General features: G+C 44.7%; 1 protein-coding gene across 1 annotated transcript in view; it reads left to right on the top strand.

Annotated features, from left to right (window-relative positions):
* C1H1orf87 (chromosome 1 C1orf87 homolog) overlaps positions 1 to 614 on the top strand; it is an 80,158-nt gene extending 79,544 nt beyond the window's left edge. The window contains exon 11 of the mRNA XM_057710548.1: positions 454 to 614. Within this exon, the coding sequence (XP_057566531.1) occupies positions 454 to 614 (161 nt within the window). The remainder of the gene's footprint in view (positions 1 to 453) is intronic.
* The last annotated feature ends 21,255 nt before the right edge of the window (positions 615 to 21,869 follow it).

Genomic DNA, 21,869 nt, shown 5'->3' with positions numbered 1-21,869 from the left:
AGGGAGTCACAGTAAATACATTTCCAGAAATGCATAAAAATGAGCTGTTTAAATCCTGCATGTTTAGGAACGTATTTGGATATTTCAACAAGAAAAACATAAGCCAGAGCAATTAGGAATTGTTTTTAGCAGGCACCCCACCATTTTCAAAAATTGGCCTTTTAAAGTTTTATGGCTACAAAGAACAAGCTAAAATTGCTTTAGAGTCTACCTATGGATTTTATTGGACTCTATCTCCTCCCCCAAATCACCTTCAAATTCCTCTCAACAACTGTGATGCATAGCCAGGACTGTAAATATCTTTTTTAGGGTATCACTCAGTTTTTAAGCTTAAAATTTCAAAATATTAGCACTTAATTTTTGCTCAGAAGTCATTCAAGCTTATTCATTTTCCTCTTTTTTGTTTTCTCTATCCTCTTTTAAAAACCTCCCACCCATCCAACCCTATGATAGGAGTCCTGGAGAAGGAACGAGCCAGACGCCTCATTCACAACTACAATCTCATTTACAACCTGTCCCTGAGCCCTCGGAAAATTGACCAAGCCTTGCGGAGATTCCGTGCTGGAGAAAATACACTCTTGGAGCCAGCGCTTCGGTACTTAAAGGAGCTATGATAACAAGCCCATATTGTGAGAACAGATGTTCCCTTTATCTCCCTTTTTACCCAGACATGTGTTTCTCCCCAGCCCGAGTGCAGTGGTGGAGGCACTGTCAGAGTTGAGGCCTATGCAATTATTGTAGACACTTTGAACTTGGACTTGGTTTCTGGCTATGCGGCTCACTCATAAGCAGCTCAAAGTGAACCGAGAAAACCAGGTTTTCTCTTCTGAGGTGGCAAAAACCCAGTTTCTTAAAATCGCTTTCTATTCTTATAAAGCTGATATGAATATTCAATGATTTTTTTCTATGTGGCTGATCAAATTGTGTTTCTACAAACCCTGCAATTCCATATAATAAAAAGCATGCTAGGTGTTGTCAGCTCCCCAAAATGCCTGTCACATAATAGACCTGAATACATCTTTTATGGATGAATAAGTCAGCCTTTCCTCTAGTAACTAGTCTAGGATTTTCACATTATAAGAAAAATAAAAGTATTAGCAATATATTATCTTAATACTAAGCAGCAGAAGCAGAATTTCACGTGAAGTTTTCTGAACAAGTCCAATACTTTCTATAGTACAAAACTAGAGGATGTTACATTGTCTCCAAGGATATTTTCCCAGAGCATTGGATACTAGTTTTGAGGAGGGGCTCCTGGAACAAAGGATTCTGGAAATAGGTAACATCTTCTTTGCTTCCTCTGGCAGGAATATCTAGCAAAATTTCCCACCAGTTCCCATAGTTCTTCTAGTCTTAACATCTACCACCCCCCAATATGCACCCCCCACACGATACACACACACTTACATTCACATCACACCTCACAGGCGGCATGAGCTCATTGAAGAAAGCCCAGGACTTCAGAGACAGAAGTATTCCCAGCACCATCATTAATGCTGAGTGACCTGGATCCTGATTTTCAAATCTCTGTGTGTGGGAGACAGGCTAAAGGAGTTAAGTCAAGGGAAAAAGCAAACAGAAAGATCGCTGAGTATCCCCTTTAATACATTTTATATAATGGAGTCTCTCCTAAAATTTTATGACTTAAACCTTAAGAACAAAGTAATTTGGATCCACTAACATAAATGATCTCTGAGGGCCTTCTAGTCTGTCCTGCTCTAGTTTTTATGATTCTCAAGTTGCCCAGAAAAATGCCTCTTGAGGCAGACTGGCCACACCTCTAACATTCTAGAGCCCTTGGGCTTGCTAGCTGCATTTTAGAGCAGAGAAGTAAGCAGAAAAACATGGCTTTCTCATGCTACCAAAGTGCCAAATGAGGGAAATTAGAATATTAGATCAGACAATTTAATATGCATTGGGCAACTACCGTGTGCCGGGAACTTGACATATTTTGTTTCATTCAAATTCATGTGGCAGATTTCACAGCTGCATTTTACAGGTGAGGAAACAGAGGTTCATAGAAGTGAAGCAGAAGAAAGCTGTTGGGTTGTGCTTATGGATAATTGTCTGGGGGGATAGGACCTTCTGGAAAGCACTGGGCACAGGATACTTAAGAATGCCCTTGCATATCTGACATCTCTGTGGGGAAGGGGACTGGAGAGAGCCTTGGGGTGAAGGAGGGCCCTAAACATGAAGCTGGGGTTATCAGACTCAATCATAAGGTCCTGAAGGGCAGTGACTTTACTTTGCCTAATTCTCTGTGTCCAACATCTAGTATAGCTCCTCACAGACAGCCTCAGCACCCACCCACTTACACGACTGGAGGGGACTCCATTGACACAGAATGAAGCGTGAAGGGTGCCGCCCAAAGCTGTGCGCCACATGTCGTGTCTACTCTGTACTCCTGAGGCTCTGGATGAGTGAACGCTTCTATAAGTGGGGTAGCCATGGCCAGATCTGAATCCACAGTCACCTCCTAATCACCACCACTCACTCTGTAATAGAGCAGAAAGAGAATAAGCTTTAAAACCAGCCAAAATCCAGCTCTGGCACTTAGTAGGCGGCAGCCTTGGCAAATGTTAAATCTACCCGAGCTTCAGTTTCTTCACGTGTAAAACGGGAGTAATTGTACTTTTCCGGAGTTTTATAAATGCTGAAAGCCATGTCATTTGGACACGTAGTAGAGATGGGCCTTTCTTATGTCCCTTCGCTTAGCTGCTGAGCCTCTGGAAGTTTGAACAATGTATGAAATGGCATAGAGCAGTAAGTAACCGCTATAGCACAGATGAATTTTGAGATTTATCTGCTTTCTAGAGCCAAGTGCCAGTTGCTCTTGGATCATCTCCTGTCTGGAATTCTCCACTACTTTACCCCAGGATGTGTGTGGTATGTGCGTGTGAGGGGGTGTATTTGCAAGACTTGCCCCTGTGAAAGTAAATACTCAGATTTTCTCTGAGTAAGCATTAAAAAATAAAAAATTCAACTTAAGTCATAGAAAACAGCTTAAATATCTAGGTGACAAAGTGACAACAGAGGTTAAATGAGGTCAGGCTCTAAAGCAAACCACTGGACACAAACAACAAAATGCTATGAGATCATAATGCCTCAGAATATTTTTTAATGACCTCTGTGCTAGGACTTCTCCACAGTTTGCTTATGGAAAATCTGTTACCTTTCTCTCTATTTTTTCTTTTTCTCAGATCAGAGGTGTTTTGTATACTCCCTGTGACTGTGTCATTGTAAACTTCTAATAAACACTGGGTAGAAGGAGTCTGGTGTCTGCAATCTTTCTGAATGGGTTTCTGTGTGCAGCGGATGCCCTGGAGGGACTTGGTGTCAACTGTGTCTGTCCCAGCTCTCCAAAAACCTCAGCCTCTAAAGATGGAAAGAGCACTGAAGACATAACAGAGGATGGATCTCACCATCTGGGCAGACTCTTTCCCAGATGTGTAACCCTGAGCAATCCTCCACCTTCCTGTAGAGTCACTCACATTGAACGGGAGAATGAGTACAAGTCACCTGATGCTATACCTGGCACGGACGCCAGCTCCATAAGGGGCAAATAGCTTTCTATTTTATTCTTAGACAGTGTTTCCTTTTACCCCATTCAATGGGCCAAATAATTACGCACCCTTTCCAGATACAGACACCTTCTAAGTTAGTGGTTGTCTCATTGATCATGTGGTCCTAGAGGGCAGAGACCAACCACATCCTCCACATTTCTATGCTTCGTTTTCTCGCCTGCCCTTACTCCTCACTACAACCCAACTGGGTTGGCATTCCTATGCCCATTATACAGATGAAACACTGAGGCTAAGGTGGTAAATGGACTTGCCTAAGGACTAACAGCTAGTGAGTGAAGTCTGGACCAGAACCCAGTGCACAACTTCCAGTCCAGCGGTGCCCTGCAGGTCACATTTAGAGCAAATAACTCACAGAATTTCCTTTAGTGTGTGTGGTCTGGCTCCCCAGCAAGTCTAGTGGACACACTAAGCCAGGGCCAAGGTCTTCCTGGTCTTTGTCCCCAGCACAGAGCCCAATGGGCACCTGCAACGTCTGTGGAATAGTGCCCCCCACACGAACATTGGGAAAACCCAGCAGCATTTTGCCCTCTTCCAGTACCCCCAGCTCATCACCATCTTCTAGGGATGGAAATAAAGGGTGTTTTTCAGGACTCTGGGTGTGATAGGTTCACACAAGCAGAAGCACAACTGTAGAAATCACACCATCCAAAGAGTTTGCTAAGTGTCCACTGACTCTTCAGAGGAATTTTCCAAGATCATTAAGAGAAACAATAACAGGGTTTGATATTCTAATTGGGATCAGAAATTGGACAGCTTTGGAGCTGGCTGGAGAACTCTGCAGCTCTGAAAACAAACACTCGCCTTTCTGCTTCCACTCTCCTCGCCCCACCCCCACCCCCCACCCCTTTTGGAGAGTCTTTCAGCTCTGCTTCCAAGGCTCCTTAGCAACAAAGGCAGGGGTTCTCCAAGCTGAGCCAGTGCCTCTGGAATGCCAGCCGTTCCCCTCATTAGCATTCAGGGCCCCTCATCTGCCTGCACAGTTGGCCAAGGGCCTGTGCAAAAGGCAAAGTGGCTTGGGGGAGGCCTAGCATTTAGCGTGATTGGTTGGGACATGGGAAGCCTCCACAAAGAGTTTCCAAACAAAAGGCATCAATATTATTTGTGGAGCCATCAGCCTGCCTGGGGCACAGTATGGCCCTGGCTCAGCCCCACACTCTCTCCCCAGGTTCTGTGTGAAGGTGTGGTGGGCTCTCCCCAGACATAGCTTGGCCCTGAACGCCAGTGCGTTGGATGGTCCCCCTCCTCCTCCCTCTCTGGACTGCCGGGTCTCTCCTCAGACTCAGTTTATCCAGGTCAGACAATGGGTGGACTCTGACGGGTGGTGGGAGTGCCCAGGGGAAGGGGGCTGACAGAGGGTAACTGGTCAGATGGAAGCACCATCACGAACAGATGGTGCTGCTGGGAATGGATTGCAGACAAATTTGCGAGCAGACTGAGCTCTGACAAAGAATTATCTGCTGGAGAGCAGTTGGTGCCTGACACCAAGCCCTTGCTCAAAACACACATCCCGCTCTCCCACACAATCTTGGACAGTTCTGTGCGGTTTCATCTCATCAGAATTCCAAAATATTGATCCATAGGCCAATCCCTGGGAGATTCTACCCAGCAAAGCTATTTTTCAGCATTCGCATAGAACTGGTCCTTAGCAGAGTTTCCTTCAGCCTCCCTGTGTTTGAACAGCTTCAGAGATGTGGCTCTCACTACTTGTCATCTTTTCCTCTCCAGACAGCTCCAATTTCTTCTTCTAAAACTGGTTATCCTTTGAATCCCTTTTCTACCCTCCCTTGGGGCCAAAAGAGGAGGAGGAGGTGGAAGAGGAAGAGGAGGGGGACAAGGAAGAAGAAGAAGAGGAAAAAGAAGGAGGAGGAGGAGAAAGAGAAGGAGAAGGAAGAGAAGGAAGAGGAGAAGGAAAAAGAAAAGGAGGAAGAGAAAAGGGGAAGGGAAGGGAGGGGAGGCAGGGGAGAGGAGGGGAGGAAGAGAAGAAGAGGAAGAAGAAGAAAGAAAGCTTTGTTTCTTTCTTCCAGAACTGACTCAAGCTGGGGAGTTTCTCAGGAGGGAGGGGGAAATTGTGGATGTGTAAGCAAGATCCTTGGACTGTGAGGGAGAATCTGTTTTGTACCTCTTCCCTAGCTTCATGTGGTTTGTTGGCAATCTTTGGTGTCCCTTGGCTTATAGATGTAAATATCACCCAGCTCTCTGCCTTCATCTTCACATGGTGTTCTCCTTGTAAGCATGTCAGTCTCTGTGCCCAAATTTCCCCTTTTCATAAGGACACATCATATTAAATTAGAGCCCACCATAATGACCTTATTTTAAGGTCATTACCTTAAAATAGAGTACCTCTGTAAAATCCCTAGTTCCACATAAAGTCACATTCTTAGGTCCTAAGGGTTAGGACTCTAACATGTCTTTTATACAGGGATACATTTCAGCCCATAATAGCAAGAAAATAATTGTATGTATGTGACAAGCACTTTCCTAGATTTCTCCTGGGATTGAGGAGGGCAAACAGAGGTGTAAATGCTCCACTTGAGTAGATCAGTGAGAGCTTCCTGGAGGAGAAGGCACTTGTGCTCACCCTGGGATGCTGAGTGGGATTTTTCCAGGTAAGTAAAGGGAGATGATCTTTCCAGGAAAGGGAAGAGCATATGCAAGCCACATCTAATCTCTTTTCCACCTGACTATTTTTCAGAATTTGCCATCCTTTCCTCCCCAACACATATACACACGCGCGCACACACACACACACACACACACACACCCCAGATTGCATAGACTCTTCCCTCATCGCCATAAGCCAGGATTTGGGGTCCTTTCCTCATCATGTGTGCTGAGGAGAGAGCATGGAACATAGGACTCCAGGGATGCTGAGAGGAGCTAAAGTGAGGAAGACAGTACCTCTGCCATTCACAGTATTGGCAATCTGAATCCTTTATTTAATGCTGAGTGACTGCCAACAAGTGAAGTTGTGACTCTCCCCTGAAATTGGTGGGCAATCCTACAGGAACTTCCAGTGCCCTAACTCCAAAGGGTAGAAATTCTGAGTCCCCTGTAGGGTGTATTATATTATTTTTCAACATATCTATTGTTATAAACTTGTATCCTCTCCCTAGGGGGTGATACCTTCCCACTCATTGATGTCAGGTTTGGCCTGTGACTCATGACTCCCTTCCCAGTGAGAGAATTGTCAACCCCATCCTGTTGATCCCAATTATTTACTTTGGTCAATAAAGATGGGTAGAAGAAACATGTCACTCCCTAACAGTAGCTTTAAAAGACATTGGATGATCCTTCCATGTTCTCTTTTTCTTCTGTGACAACCCAGAAAGCTCTCTGGGAGCAGCCTGGGACCAGGAGCAAAGGCACTGTGGAGCCGGGAGGAAATCAGTATAATGGACATATACATAAACAAAAGTCAACCTTGGCGCATGAACAAAAATTAAACCACTAAGAATTTGGGATTGTTGGGACTTTCTTGGTGGCGCAGTGTTTAAGATCCCACATGCCATGGAGCAACTAAGCACGTGCGCCACAACTACTGAGCCCACGTACTGCAACTACTGAAGCCATGTGTCTAGAGCCCATGCTCCATGTAAGAGAAACCACCACACTGAGAAGCCCATGCACCCCAACGAAGAATAGCCCTCACCTGCTGCAACTAGAGAAAAAGTGCACGTGCAGCAATGAAGACACAACGCAGCCTAATTAATTAATTAGTTAAAAGTCATGCTTACAGAGAATATTTAAAAAAAGAATTTGGGATTGTTATCATGACAAAACTTGGCTAAGCTTACTAATACGCCTTTGAGAGTCAGAGAAAAGGAGACATGATTCCATCAATAGCCCTTGGAACTCTGCCATGCAAAGTTGCACATTCAGACTCTTTGAGTTTCCTCTCTCTAATTCAGTCATGGAGTCTTTCTTTCAGACACTGTGGCAGAGGTAGCTAGCTGTCCACCAAAATTTTTACTCCCTCTTCTGTAATGGGGAATTGAAGGTGAAAAAAGTAGCTGTGCAGCAGAAAATCCACTTCCCAGCAGCCCTTGCATTGAGGCATGGCCTTGTGATTTGTTCTCACCAGTGGAATGTGAACTGAAGTCATACGTGTTCCTTCTCAGCCAGATATTTTAAGAAGTAGCTGGGCCTTCTGCACTTTGTCCTTCCACCATGCTCTTAATGATTAAAACCATTCTGCTTCTTAATCAAAACTACAATGAGGTATCACCTCACTGGTGAGAATGGCCATCACTAGAAAGTCTACAAATAACAAATGCTAGAGAGGGTATGGTTAAAAGGGAAGTTTCCTAAACTGTTGGTGGGGATGTACATTGGTGTAGTTACTGTGGAAAAACAGTATGGAGGTTCCCTAAAAAAATAAAAATGGAGTTCCCATATGATCTAGCAATCCCACTCCTGGACATATATCCCGAAAAGATGAAAACCCTAATTCAGAAAGATACACGGAACAACAACAACAACAAAGATACACGCCCCACAACGTTCACAGCAGCACTATCTACAACAGCCAAGACATAGAAACAACCCAAGTGCCCATCACAATAATGTAGATCAACTTTACTTCAATAATTAAAAAAAATAACATTATTCTTTACTTCCTTTCTGATACCTATAGATCTGTATTTATCAGACTGTGTTTCCTGGAATGTTGAGACCGAGTGGTGCTCCTCCAGACAGGTGTTCCATGTTCAAGTAAGCTTGGGAAGCATCCTAGGCTATCTCCCTTCCCCCTTGGCGAGTCTAAATGCCTAATGCATGTGCAATTGAAACAAAACAAAACAAGACAAATTCTCTTACCCTTATTTAATCCAAACTTTTTGACCAAAGTACTTTTTATTTTCAAATAATATTTTAACATTCCTCAAAATTAGTGTTCTATGCAAGATACGAAGAAATTCTATCCTAAGTAAAGTTCCAGCACCTTACATCTTAGAAGCCATCTGCCACACTGATTTATTCAGAAAATACATATAAAGCATATACTATATCCCAGGCCCTGCACTGCCAAAGTGTCAGGGCCCTGAATAGGATCTGACCTGTAAGAGGCTATTAAATATTTTTGAATAAATACAAGTGCCACAAAACTGCATACTAACTAAACAGCTGTCTATTACCAACCAAATAAGACCAAATACAGCTTGGCTAATATCTTGCTAGAAATGAGCATTTCACTGCATTCCTTTGTCTCACCATTGCCTCTCTCTCCTGCCTCATTTGCCATTAGTTCCCCATTTTTATTTCAGCCACAGGGACCATTCACTGCTACCTAAAGATATTATGCGTGTTCGTTATTTCTTGCCTCTGCACATGCAATCTTCTCCTATTGCAATAAACACCCTTTTCAATACTTAGTTTTAATTGTTGAGTGCCTTTTTATCCTGCAAGATCAAAATCATATGTCCCTCACTGTATAAAATTTTCTATAACTCAAACCCTGACCTATACCCTCCATGTTTAACCTCCATATGTGTGCACCTCTGAATAAGCAGCCCATCCCAAATAAACCATCTCAAGCTCAGAACTCCCACCAGGGCTGACCTTGGTTAATGACACTTCCTGCTCCTTACTCAACCATGGCGTCACCTGTCCTCATAGTCAGCATGTGGGAGAGAGAGTGAAGGAACAGAAAGACAGGTGGAAGAGGTATTCTGTTCCCCTTTGGGTCCAAGAGTAGGATGAGGAATGAGGAAAGTTATTAGGGAGATTTTGGTTGAACTCACTAGAATAGACATGCAAACAATCAGAACTGGTGAACAGCAAAATGGGCTGCTCTATAAGGTAGGCAGTTTTCTGTCCTCAGAAGCATTCAAGAAGGATGGAAATCTGTCAGTAATGGGAAAGATGAGTGGTTCCTCCCAAGTATAGGACAATATGAATGACAGAACGGTTGGGTTATGAAGCATCTGAGAGGTTGCCACATCTTGGCCACCTTATGCCAATGGCAGATAAAGAGAACAAAGGTACCAGTACCCCTAAACTGGATTCCTCTCCTCTGCTCTTTGTAACTATCACCACACTTGTAATCACATCAACATGTTCCTCAGTTGACTTGAGGTCCAGAATACTCCTGCTATCTCTCAGGCAGACCTAGAACAAAGTCCTGTGCACAGCGGCAGCTTCCAGAGCCTGAGATCCAAACTATGCCTGCCTCTGGAAGGAGTAGTAAGGGCTGGTTTCTCTCCGACCTCCTGGAGGGAGTGTTTTCTGACCAGGCCAACTGGGATGGCCTATGCGTTTTCTAGGGCACATGTATGCTCTCTGTCCTCAGAACAAAACACAAGGATGGCCCAGGGATGGAGTGGAATGCAAGAAGAATGGTAAGCATTTTACAGACGAGGATGCTGAGACTCAGAGAAGCTCTGGGACTTTGCTAAAGGTGCAGGAGGAACTGGAGACAGAGACGGCGATATGCCTTCCATTGGCACAGTTCTCAGTGGTCATTGCTTGCCAAACCTTCCAATCCTCCTCTATCCTGGCTTATTACCCAGCTTCCAACAGCTGGTCTTTCCCATAGGGTGCAAGGAACTGTACTTCCACACATCGCTGTGGCTTGGAATTTGTTTCCTGCTGCCTCACGCCAAGGTTCCCTGAACCCAAGAGAAGAAGGAAACTCTCAGTATTGAACACATGCTGTGGGCCAGGTGCTATGATCTCACCTAATACTCATGACCGCCTTCAGAGGTGGGAATCATTTATACTTTATGAAAAAGAGCTGAGGTTCAGAGCCTCAGCAGGAGAGTGGTAGAGTCGTAATATACACACAGACCTTTCCAGCTCAAAGCCCTTTGTTATCCTCCATTCCACGCTGTCTACAGGGGCCAGGTGCCTGGGGGCTGCTTCCTCCTGGGGTTTCTAATTACCCTGGATCTCTTGTGTCTAGGGAGGGAAAAGAAGAGCTCAACCCAATATAGTTCTTTCTTTTTTACTTAGGTATTTACTGAGCACCTACTGTGGTCAGACCTCAGTAAACAGTGTGGATGGATTTCCCAACAGACAGAATATTTTCCAGACATCCTAGGTAAGGCCTATACCCAAATACCACGGACTAACTTGGACTTCCTTCCTTCCAATATTGACCCTGGCCTGAAATTGGTCTGTTGGTAGCTTCTCACCCTGGAACTTAGCAGATCAGGAAATGCATGTCCACTTCCATCTACCTGTCTCCCAGCTTAATCCCTCCCACTCAGAGAACAGCACTTGGGTGACACTATGAACTCCTTCTGCCCTCTCTGGGATCCTTATGAGCCATTAGTGACTTACTCCTGTATGGAAAACTTTGTTATTTGTTGATCTGAGGCCATGATGAATACCACAGACATACTACATAGATGCTTTAACAGGGAGCTTTTCTCATTCTTATCCATCCATCCATTCATTTATTTACTCATTAGTTCAACAAACACCCCACCATGCTTGGAGCTGTTCTGGGTACCAGGCACACAGAAACGAGTAAGGCAGGACTTATCATCTGTCAGTAAAAGCAGACACTAGAGCTGCTAAGTACAACAGAGTATAAGCGCTAGGTGAGAGGAAAGCCAGGACAGGAAAGCCACCACAACAGAGGGGCACTCAGCTTAGCCCAGCGATGGGAGTGTCACTGTCATCAGGCAAGGCCTCCTAAAATATTTATGACTGAGCTGAGTCCTACTAGAGGGGAAGCAATTGCCAAAACAGGGACAGAAGTGGGGTAACTTGGATGGCAGGGCTGAGTTTTCCAGGTCGGCCAAACAAAATGAGCAAAGCCCCTGAGATATGGACCCTCTGTTCTGGGAACTGCAGCATGATGCCACAGGTGAACATGAAGGAGGCAAAGCAGGAGAAGGTAGATCAGAGCTTGAAGACCCTGGTGCCCACCTAAGACTCCATGCAGAGGACAAAGGGCTATGATGAGATCAGGTGAATGTTTTGATTACTCAGGGGCCATGTTGGGGAAAGCTCTGACACACAAGAATAGAAGCAGGAAAAACTCTTCCACCACTACTGTGTGACTAGGGTATGTCACTTAATGTCATTGAATTTCAGCTTCTTCATCTGTAAAGCAAGCTTTAAAGTACCTACTTTGCAGGACCACCATAAGGGAAGGGCTGGGTATCAAGTATGGAAAACACCCCATCCAGTGCCTAACACTATACAGGTCTCATAAAATAACTGCTATGTATTTATAATGTTCATGTTCTATAATAACCTGATCTCAAAGACAAAGGACCTTGCAATGAGAACGGCCTTTCTTAGGAAGGGTGTGAGGGATAATGCCATCAGTGGAACAGCTTCAGGGAGTCGTTGACACTGATGCACTCACAAGTAAATAATTTATGTGTTTGGACCATTTTTTAAAAGCCTCATTATTATTCCTACTCCCTGCCTCACAGTGATGCTGGGAGTTGCAGTGCATTAGTTAATTTCATGGCCCTGTTTTGAATCTTACAATATTTCATCCTCCTGATTCAAAATATTCTTTCCAAGTGGTTCCAACTTCACAAATAAATAATTCCTGTTGGAAAATGGAGTTTTCCCATCTGCACAGCCCATTTTCCATCTGTTCCTACAAGCTCATGGTAGGATGGATCTGGGTCTTGAGGCCCTGTTGATTAGTCCTGATTTAAGAAGGAATGGCTTTCTCCCAGATGGATTGTGCATTAGTGATAAAGATTAGTTTCCACTCTTATTAGTTACTATGTTAGGAGACAGTTTTAGAGATCTGGAAGTGGATCAGAAAGTACATGCTAGACAGGGGAAAAGAGAGAAAAGTCACATTGACTTAGCTCCCACCATGCACTTGACATTCTTCTAGGCACTGCACACACCGTACACAGGTAATTTTACCATTGCAACAGCCCAACAGGTAGATGTGATTATGTTCATCTGACAGATGATGGAATGGAGGATCAAAGGATCTTAAAAAATTGCCTAAAATAACATAACTTGTAATTAAGGGAGCTAGGACTGATTTCAAACCTCAGGCTTTCTCTGTAACACCAGAGGTTCAAAAGAGCACTGTGCTTTCTGAATGGAAAGTATGTTGACCAAAGAATTGTGATTTTGTTTCTTTCAATAACAATGTCATATTATAATAAAAGAGCAGGCCATGAAGCAAAGGTAATTTGTTTTCAAGTCCTTAAAATGATGTGGAACTTAACAGAAGAAGGGAGCCACTTAATGATATGATCAAAATATAGTCCTGTCTTAGACAAACAGTAAACTCTGAGTTAGAAAACTTACACTTATATTTTGGATGCCCAACTTATTATCTTAAGGACAAATCACTTAATTGCCTGAGTCTTATTCTCTTCAACTGGACATTGACAGTCGATCTTATGTTGCCTCTTTAGTAAACCTCACAAGATCTGGAAGGCATGTCTATAAGAAGCATGTAAGTATGTAGAAGGGAGCACAAACTGTCAACGGTAAAGTTCTGTGCAAACATTAGATGCCATTTTCATTTCTGTGCCTGCTTACAACAAAATGCTTGCCTGCAACAAGATAAGGAGTTTGTGTCAGTATATAAATCTATGCAATGCTTCCTTAATTGAGAAAATCTGGCTACAAAAAAAATTAGGTGAACAAAATGATGTGCTTAGAGATTCAGTTGATTTACTTCATCACAGACTATAAGAAAGCTGTCCATTCGCAGACATCAGTCTGTGATCCACACATTGAGTCTTGCTATATAGGCCACCTTGAGGAAAGTAGATGGTCTAAGCACTGAAGTATACAGTCTCAGCTCCCTGCTTATGAGTTTACCTTGATCAGTGTATTTAATCACTCTGTACCTCAGTTTCCTCTTCTATAAAATGGGGTTAACAATACCAAACCTGGGACTTCCCTGGTGGTGCAGTGGTTAAGAGTCAGCCTGCAAATGCAGGGACACGGGTTTGATTCCTGGTCCAGAGAGGTCTCACATGCCGAGGAGCAACTAAGCCCGTGAGCCACAACTACGCGGTCTGCACTCTAGAGCCCTCAAGCCACAACTACTGAGCCCATGCACCTCAACTACTGAAGCCCACTCACCTAGAGCCCGTGCTCCACAACAAGAGAAGCCACCACAGTGAGAATCCCATGCACCACAACAAAGAGTAGTTCTACTCACCGCAACTAGAGAAAGCCCACATGCAGCAGCAAAGACCCAGTGCAGCCAAAAAAAAAAAAAAAAAAGTAACTGCTTAAAAAAAAAAAAATACAACTCATAGGGTGACTGTGAAGATGAGATGAGAATACACATGACTACACAGTCATAGGGACATAGTAAAAAAAAATATCATCAACCTGAAGCATCTGTCCTACTGGTCTACCACAGTGTGAGTATTCCCAACATTAGGGGTTGTATCTTGGTTGTTACAACTCATGGAGTTTGTGATGCTACTGGCATCTAGTGAGCAGAGGCCAGGGATGCAGCTAAACATCCTACAATGCACAGGACAGCCACCCACAACAAGAAATCATGCAACCCACAATGTCAGTAGTGCTGAGGTTGAGAATTTTGTTAGAGTCATTCCTTGAGGTTGAGGTCTCCTGCCACCCAATGAAGATCTAATAACAGAGTTGAGGCTTTACCTAAACTTGTGGTTTCTTGGAATGTCAGACTTAGAAGAGACCTTTGACCCTAAAAGTAACCATTGTGTGGTCCAATTACCGGTTTTACTGAAAGTGAACATCATAGGGGCAAGAACTTGCCTTCTTCCTCTCTCATCTAGTGGTAAAAATGATATTTCTGTTTCTCATGTCCTTCAGTCTTGCCTCCTAAAAGCATACTTCCCCAGATTGATTAGAGAGATCCAAGGTCAACGTCATCAGGCTACCAAGTGAGAGAGCTAAAATTACACTCCATGTTTCCAGATCCAGTGACTGAGAAGCTCAAGTAGAGGGGTGGTCAGCGTAGCCCAGGGCAGCTGCAAGCTCAGAGACTAGGCTCCTGCATCTCTTGACCCTTCACCCTGACAGAGCCTGGTCCAGAGGAAGGAGGTGTGCAGGAAATGGAATAGCATTACAAAGCACTGGACTTGGAGTCAGACTTGGGACTGACACCTGCTCTCCAACAACTTCTTTGTGTTATTGGTCAATATATGAAGCTTAGACTATTAGCACTGAAAGTATCTTTCGAACACTTCAGGGCCAAAGTTTTCAAAGTTCATTCTCCCTCATTCATTTCCTCTCTCTCTGCCTCAGATTGTCCACTAACAAAATCATGATAATAAAATGTACTCACTGCATAGAGTTCTTTGTAAGACTGAGTGACATCAAAAGTACAAATGCAAGTTGTTATTAATGGTTAAGAGGACAGATAATTATCAACTTCTGTGTGACTTCTGAAAAGTCACTTAACCTCACTCTGCCTCAGTTTCCTCATCTCAAAAATGGGAATATTAATATTGTTACCTGCCTCATACTGCTGTTATGAGAATTTAATGAGTTAATACACCTCATGTACTTAGACCAGTGCCTGGCTCACAGCAAGTTTTATGCAGAATGTTAGCTAATATTGTAACTAACCATCCTTTGCCCTTCTGGTTCTTCCTAGTGAAGTCTAAGAGTCACTCACATGCAATCGTCCTAAGGAAATCACAGAACTCTACAACAGCCACCAAGAAGAGGCCAAATCTCTCCCAAACTCCATGATGGTCCAGATTCTACCAAATCTCTATTTCAGGATTAGGAGATAACAGCTCCCTCTGCTGCCCAGAACTGAAATAGCACTATCCTCTCCTCTGAAGGCTTCATTAATATTCTGTCCTTTCTGCCCTGCCAGTCTTGAAAACGCGCTTCCCAGACTGATGAAATTGCTTCTATGTACTAATATCATCAGTGAGGCATTTTCCTAAGCAGCTGACTCATGACTTTTTTTTTCAATCAAAAGGAACCATCCTTCTAGGCTCTAGTTAGAATTTGAATAGCTGCCTGTTCTCCAATTCCCATTAAGAAGCAACGCTCTGGAGCCTCCGTAACTGAAGAGGACATTCTCCCCACTGGGAAAGAAGCAGCGGAATTGGAGAATTATAACAAATTGTTCCCATCCAGCAATCACTTTGTAATGTGACTGTTTTCAAGGTAAACTCATTCGTCTTGTTGAACAGATGGCAAAAAAAAAAAAAATGTGCTCTGTCTTTGCATTTCTGACTCCCTTCAGAAAGACTCTATCCCAGATTCAGAGGTGAACAAATAGGCTTTATGCTCAGATGGGTCCCACAGCCTGAGTAAAATAGGATGCGGTGTTCCTATTTTCCAGGAAGAAGGCTAGTGCTCATTGAAAACTTACTATCCATACATTTTTAGTATTATATCCTTCAATCTCCGTAACAGTTGTGTGAGCTAAAATTGAGCTTCCCAGTTATAGATGCAGGAACCGAGGCTCTGAGAGGTTTGGGAATGTGGGTGCAAGGCTGCATGACCGATAAGTACTAGAGCCAAGGATCTGAGCTTTGTCCACTCTCCATGCCATCTCCCAGAGGCTCCAAATCATTCTGGGAAAACTAGCCTGAAAGTTGGTGAGATAACACCATAAGTGATCAGGGAAAGGAACCCTCCATGTGTGGTTTGGAGAAATGGTTTCCCCTGTTCTTCTAATGGGCTTGAAGTGGGACACGCCTCCAAACCCTCCTCAGGAAGGACCTTCAGTTATCCTGGAGCTGCCTAGAATATGAAAAACCTTCAAAATGATGGAGTCTACTGGAAAATTCTACCAAACATTTAAGGAAGAAATAATATCAATTCTACACAAACTCTCCCAGAATATAGAAGAGGCAGGAACATCGTCCAATTCATTTGGGATACTCAGATACCAAAACCAAAGGCATTACAAGCAAAGAAATCTGCAGATCAATCTCCCTCTTGAGCATGGACACAAAAATCCTCAACAAAATACTGGCCAATCAAATCCAACAATACACAAAAGGTTAAGTAGCCAGTGAGGTTTTTCCTGGAAATGCAAGGTTGAACAATCAAGAACCAATTAATGCAATTCACCTTATCTACAGACTAAAGAAGAAAAACCATATGATCATCTCAATAGACACAGAAAACGCTGGTGTTTTCCAGGTGAGAAGCTTGAGGCCCAGAATGGAGAAAATACATTCTCAGTATTACAAATTTCTGACAAGTCCAGATCTAGAATCCAGCTCTCCAGACCTGAGAGCTGTGTGGCGCTGTCACCCAATTCTGGGGGCCAGAGAAATCTCTGAAGTATAGAGAGGCAATAATCCGGATACTTCCTTCACAGCTTTCACACGGCAGTCAAAGTCAGGGAATGGGAGCGGGCTAACTCCAGCCCACACCATGCTAGAAACTACCCGAGCTCCAGTTCGCAAGCATAGAATCAAGGGAGAACTGGGTTGGTGGGGAGGAATTATGTTTCCTGTAACTTTCCCAAGGAGGTGGAAATTGCAACTGTTGAAAATACGATATAAAAAGAAGCCGCTTCATAATTTGAGAAATATGAACCAGAGCTATAGTTCTTTTGAAAGAGAATTTTTGAAAATCACAGAATTTTCATTAAGATGGGGGGTGAAAGGCTAGGAACACTTTGGTGTAACTGAAAGGACTGGGACGTCTCAAACCTACCACCTAGATGGGGCTCAGCTCAGTGACCTTCACTAATGTTCAATTTTGTCAACGCCCTACATCAAACCACTAGGTAAAAGCTTTCTTATTCTTCTTTACTAATTTAAGATTTTGGTCACAATCACAAAGCTGGTAGTTTCTTTACTCTTAGTTGTGATGATTAGAAAATAAAATCAAACCAAAGTGTCTCTTTCTTCTCCAAATTCTCAGTGGTTCTGTCTCTGGAAAACCCTCTCTCTATCCTCCATTTCCCTCCCCCAAACACACACACACACACACACACACACACACACACCCCCCACTCCCTTCTCTGACTCTTCCTTTACCTGGTTCAGAACTCATGGGTAAGGTGAATGTAAACCACGTGGGTCATCAAGGCAATAATTGACTACAAACTACCCCCAATCTCAGAATCTTCACAGGGAAGCAGAAATTGAATGTACCTTTCCTCCCTGCATTTCCTCTCATCCTTTTAAGTTGACTCAGGTTGTTTTCGAGCTTACAGTTTAAAAGGAACTCAAATATTTAACACTCCTGATTGTCTTGTAACCACAGTTTACAGACAAGGAAAGTGGAGCTCAGCGGAGTGGTCAAGTTTCCCCCACTCACCCAGTTGTAGATGGCAGGCTCCGTGGCACCCGACCTCAACGAGGGCACAGTCTCCTAGGGGGCATCAGGCAAATATGTAAACAGTGACTTAATAATAGCTCTTACTGTTTCCACGTACTGAGCGACATATTTTCTCTTCTGTATCTCATTCAATCCACGTCTCCCCAATGGAGTGGGTGCGATTATACCGGATCCAATAAAGGGGGAAATGCAGCTGGAAGGTCATTTAATATGTCCAAAGTTATACATAACAAGTAAATGGCAGACGCAGGACATGAACTTGAGCCTGAGGCCAAAGTCTGGGCTCTCCGCTGCACTTGGCTGCGTCTTGGAAAGTCAAGGGTACCAGAAGAAGTGCAAACAGTATGTTGCGGGGTTAAGTATGCAGTGGAAGTAGGGTGATGGGGAAGGGGTCCGTGGTTGAGAAGCCGTCGTAGTTGCTTAGGAAAGGCGTTTATCAGAGCAGATTGCGTGGTAGTTGAGAGCTGTCTTGATTGATGGACAGGATTTGAAAGGTAGAGATGAATAAGGAAAAGACCAGATTCCTAGAGGTGCAATGCTGCAAACATAGGCTCACAGGTAGGAAAATGTACTTCATATGCAGATAATAATAACCCTATTCAAAAAGAGGACATGGGCACTCACTGTCATGACCAGTTGTGAGGTGTTTTTGCAAGAAATGCGATACGAATGGTAAAGGATAGAAGTTTTATTTGACGTGATTTTTATATAAATTATAGTCAAAATTATTCCTGTAAACATCATGGTGCCTGCACTCGAAAACCTTGCCTTCTATTGGGAAGACAAACAAACAAGCAATTACTGCAGAGCAATAAGTTCTATGAAAGGGTAGGCCCAGGGTGACCCTGCCAACTCAGCCTCCAGGAGGGCATGCTAGAGAGTGATGGCCACGCCGAGAACTGAGGGACAGGTGGGCATGAATCCCATCCCACGATGGGATGGGATTCTGGATGGAGGCGACCACTTGAGGGACCCAAACAGGAGCCAGACCATAGCTTGCTTGGGAGGTTACAGGTGTTGAGCAGGAGAGGCGAGCAGGTGGGAATTGGTAACACGTGAGGCCAGAGGGGCCCACGAGAGGTCAGCTCATGATGAGGCCGCGTGCTGTGTAAGAGAGAGAGAGGATGTGGAAAGGTGCCCGGGCCCGGCGCGGGCACAGGCTGGCTTCCCATCGCAGTCAGCAAATCAATTACGCCCTCCACCGACGTTCGCCTTGTGTATTTAGAACGCATGGAGTTAGCCTGCCAAACATCTGCTCTCGCTATTAAGCATGCCATGGTAACCATTGCACTCCCATGCGTCAGCACCACCAGGACTGGTAATAATCACAAGTGTCAGAAACCAGAAAGAATGGAGGAGGAAGGCTGTGCAAAACCCAGTGGCAGGATCACTGGGCTGGCAGCTCCGCTCTCAGGCCCCGCCAGCTGCTCCTTCTGCTGCCCCTGTTGGAGGCTGGGGAATTGATGCGACTCTGGCCTCCTCTTGCCCCTTCTGTTGGTCCCTCTCCCTGTATTATTCATCCACGGCTCCAACTGACATTGGAAAAGGCGCCTTGCCTTTGCCAGAACAGCATATGTGCCCCTGCATCATTGTGTGTGATAGATAAACCCGCCAACAGCTCCCAGACCCGGGGGCCCTCTGGGTGAAGACCCCACATGGACACAGGCAGGCCGCATGGTGTCCTGGCAGGAGCGCAGCTCTGCAGACAGACGCACCCGGCTTAGGATTTCAGCGTCGCAAGTTCACAGGCTTGAGACCTTGGGCAAATCTCTTACCCTCTCGGAACCCACCTGCCTCTTTTGTAAAATACAATTAGGAACACTTCCTTCACCAGGTTGTTTGGGGGCTTAGAGACAACGGATGGGAGGTGGCACAGTGATTTTCACAGAATAAGGATTCAAGCTTAGCTACTACGATCTTTCTAATTGAGCTCTCAGAAAAATGCTAGGCACGACGCTGTGCACTTTATTCAAATTACTGACTCTCCACAACTAGCCTGTACAGTAGACAACATGATCCCCATTTTACAGGTAAGAGGACTGAGGCTAAGGGAGGCTAGGTGACAAGTCATAGAGCTGGTCATGGCAGGTCAGGAGGTGAACTCAGTCTTCCTCCACAGCCCCTCTTCCTGCTTAAACCATGCTGCCTTCCACACGTACAAAATTCTTTATATGTTGAGCTGAAATCTCTTTCTCAATAAAGATTATTCATAGGTCCAATTTCTGCGGCTAGAGCCACATAAAATAAGCCTAGTCTCTCTTCCAAACAAAAGCTTTTTAGGAATGCAGAGCCAGCTCCCATCGTCTCCTCACCCCCAATCTTCTTTTTTCTGAACTAAAAGTTCCCAAGCCTGGTTCTCATACAGTCCCTTCCTGCAGGATACCCTCCAAACTAGCCATTGCCTTTCTCAGAGGTGTGCCCAGAACCCCGTGCTCCTGGATGCCTGGGTGGGGTTTACATCCTCCCTCCCACCACTACGAGTCACTGCGTCTGGGGTACACACACAATACCTGAACCTTCAGCCTGCAGAGCTAGTGCCATCACCTGGAACACCCAGATGGCTTTTCTGCCTTTGCCTGGATCCTCTTCTCCAAGCCGAGTGCGGTACCATGGGCTCCAGCGCCCTCTTGTGTAAAGGGAGAGAAATCTGCAGGAAATGAGTATAGGATTGGGGTGAAGACCCACCAGAGGAGGAGAAAGCTGATTGTTGTTTAAACAAGAAAAAGCCCACCCACCCATCTTCACAGCTACTGTAAATTTGCATCTCTGGCTTGAATGTCCCACCAAGGTGTGAGATGAAGGATTACCCTGCAGACAAGCCTGACTCCTCTAATGATGTCAGTCTATTAGGAAAGAGGCAAGTGTGTCTCCTTATCTTCACCTTTAGTAAAATCTCATAAGAGCCCCCATCCCCAGTGTTCTCTCAGCTTTGCTAAGGACAGAAGGAGAAGGACATGTAGCCACACCTGGGCCCAAGCATCTAAAGTGAAGAGACCCTCCCACCTCTGCCCCATAGAGCCAGGGAGGTGACAGCAGTTAGAGATATGGGAACAAGAAAGGATACACCCAAGGCAACAATTGGGGGATAATTAAGAGCAACCTGAGGTCAGCTGGCTCCTTGAGTTGTCTCTGAGGGTTGCTGAAATACTCACTACTGGTCCCACTCTCCAGCTTTATGCAAATATTATCTGGAAGGGCTGGCCCAGTAACTCAAGCAACCATTTCTTTCTCTACCGAAAATTCACGGAGGGTTGTTAAGCAAGTCACTTATCCTCTGGGCAGGGTGGTGTCAGATGTCCCTTCCACTGTCATAATCAATGAGCTCTAATATAACCATCCCCAGGTCCGTTTCAGCCATCTAGCAGACTCTGGAGGGACTGGGCCCCAGGATTGCTAGGCTTTTATAATGAACCAAATATTACAGAGCACATTTCCATGGAACACGAGTTATCATCAAATCTTTGTTGAGCATCTAAAGTATTCAATTGATATGGTGTTGATACCATGGTTTTCTTCCTTCATGGTAACAGGTCGGTCTCCAACAAGCTGAGAATGAACAAAAACATGAAGGTTTTTTTCTTTTTATTGCTTATGTGCAGGAATCAAACTCAGCAAGTACATTTTTCTTATCCCTCATACAGAGGATTATAGAACATCAGCTTTTTCTGATTAAAACTCTTCAATGGTGCCAAAACTTTATGAACATAGCATGAACCATTGAGTTACAACTTTGGACAGAGCAGCTGGGAGAGGCACAAGTCCATCACAAAGACAGAGCAGATGTGCTGTTTAGTCGTCTGCGTGCTCCGGTCCCCCCAGCGCCCACCAGCCCCACAGCTTCATCCTCTGACTGGTTTTGTCACTGTCCCTGGAGCCACACACACTGTACTTGGCCATGCCCGGGACAATGAACAGAACCGGGGTGGCCCCTGGCTCTGCTAGACTGACCACGGAGAGGACCTCTGGAGTGAGAGCCGGCAGCCAGCTGCCCTGTTCCCGCTGTGTCCCCTCCCCCCACCCCTCCTCCCTGGGACTCCAGCCTCTCCTAGAACCCCAGCAGCAAGCTTCTGCTAGGAGGGTCCAGTC

The sequence above is a fragment of the Hippopotamus amphibius genome, chromosome 1 (genome assembly GCF_030028045.1).
Source record: "Hippopotamus amphibius kiboko isolate mHipAmp2 chromosome 1, mHipAmp2.hap2, whole genome shotgun sequence".
NCBI lineage: Eukaryota > Metazoa > Chordata > Mammalia > Artiodactyla > Hippopotamidae > Hippopotamus > Hippopotamus amphibius.
Note: the sequence above shows the minus strand (reverse complement) of the source record. Positions and strands in the feature narration are given on the sequence as shown.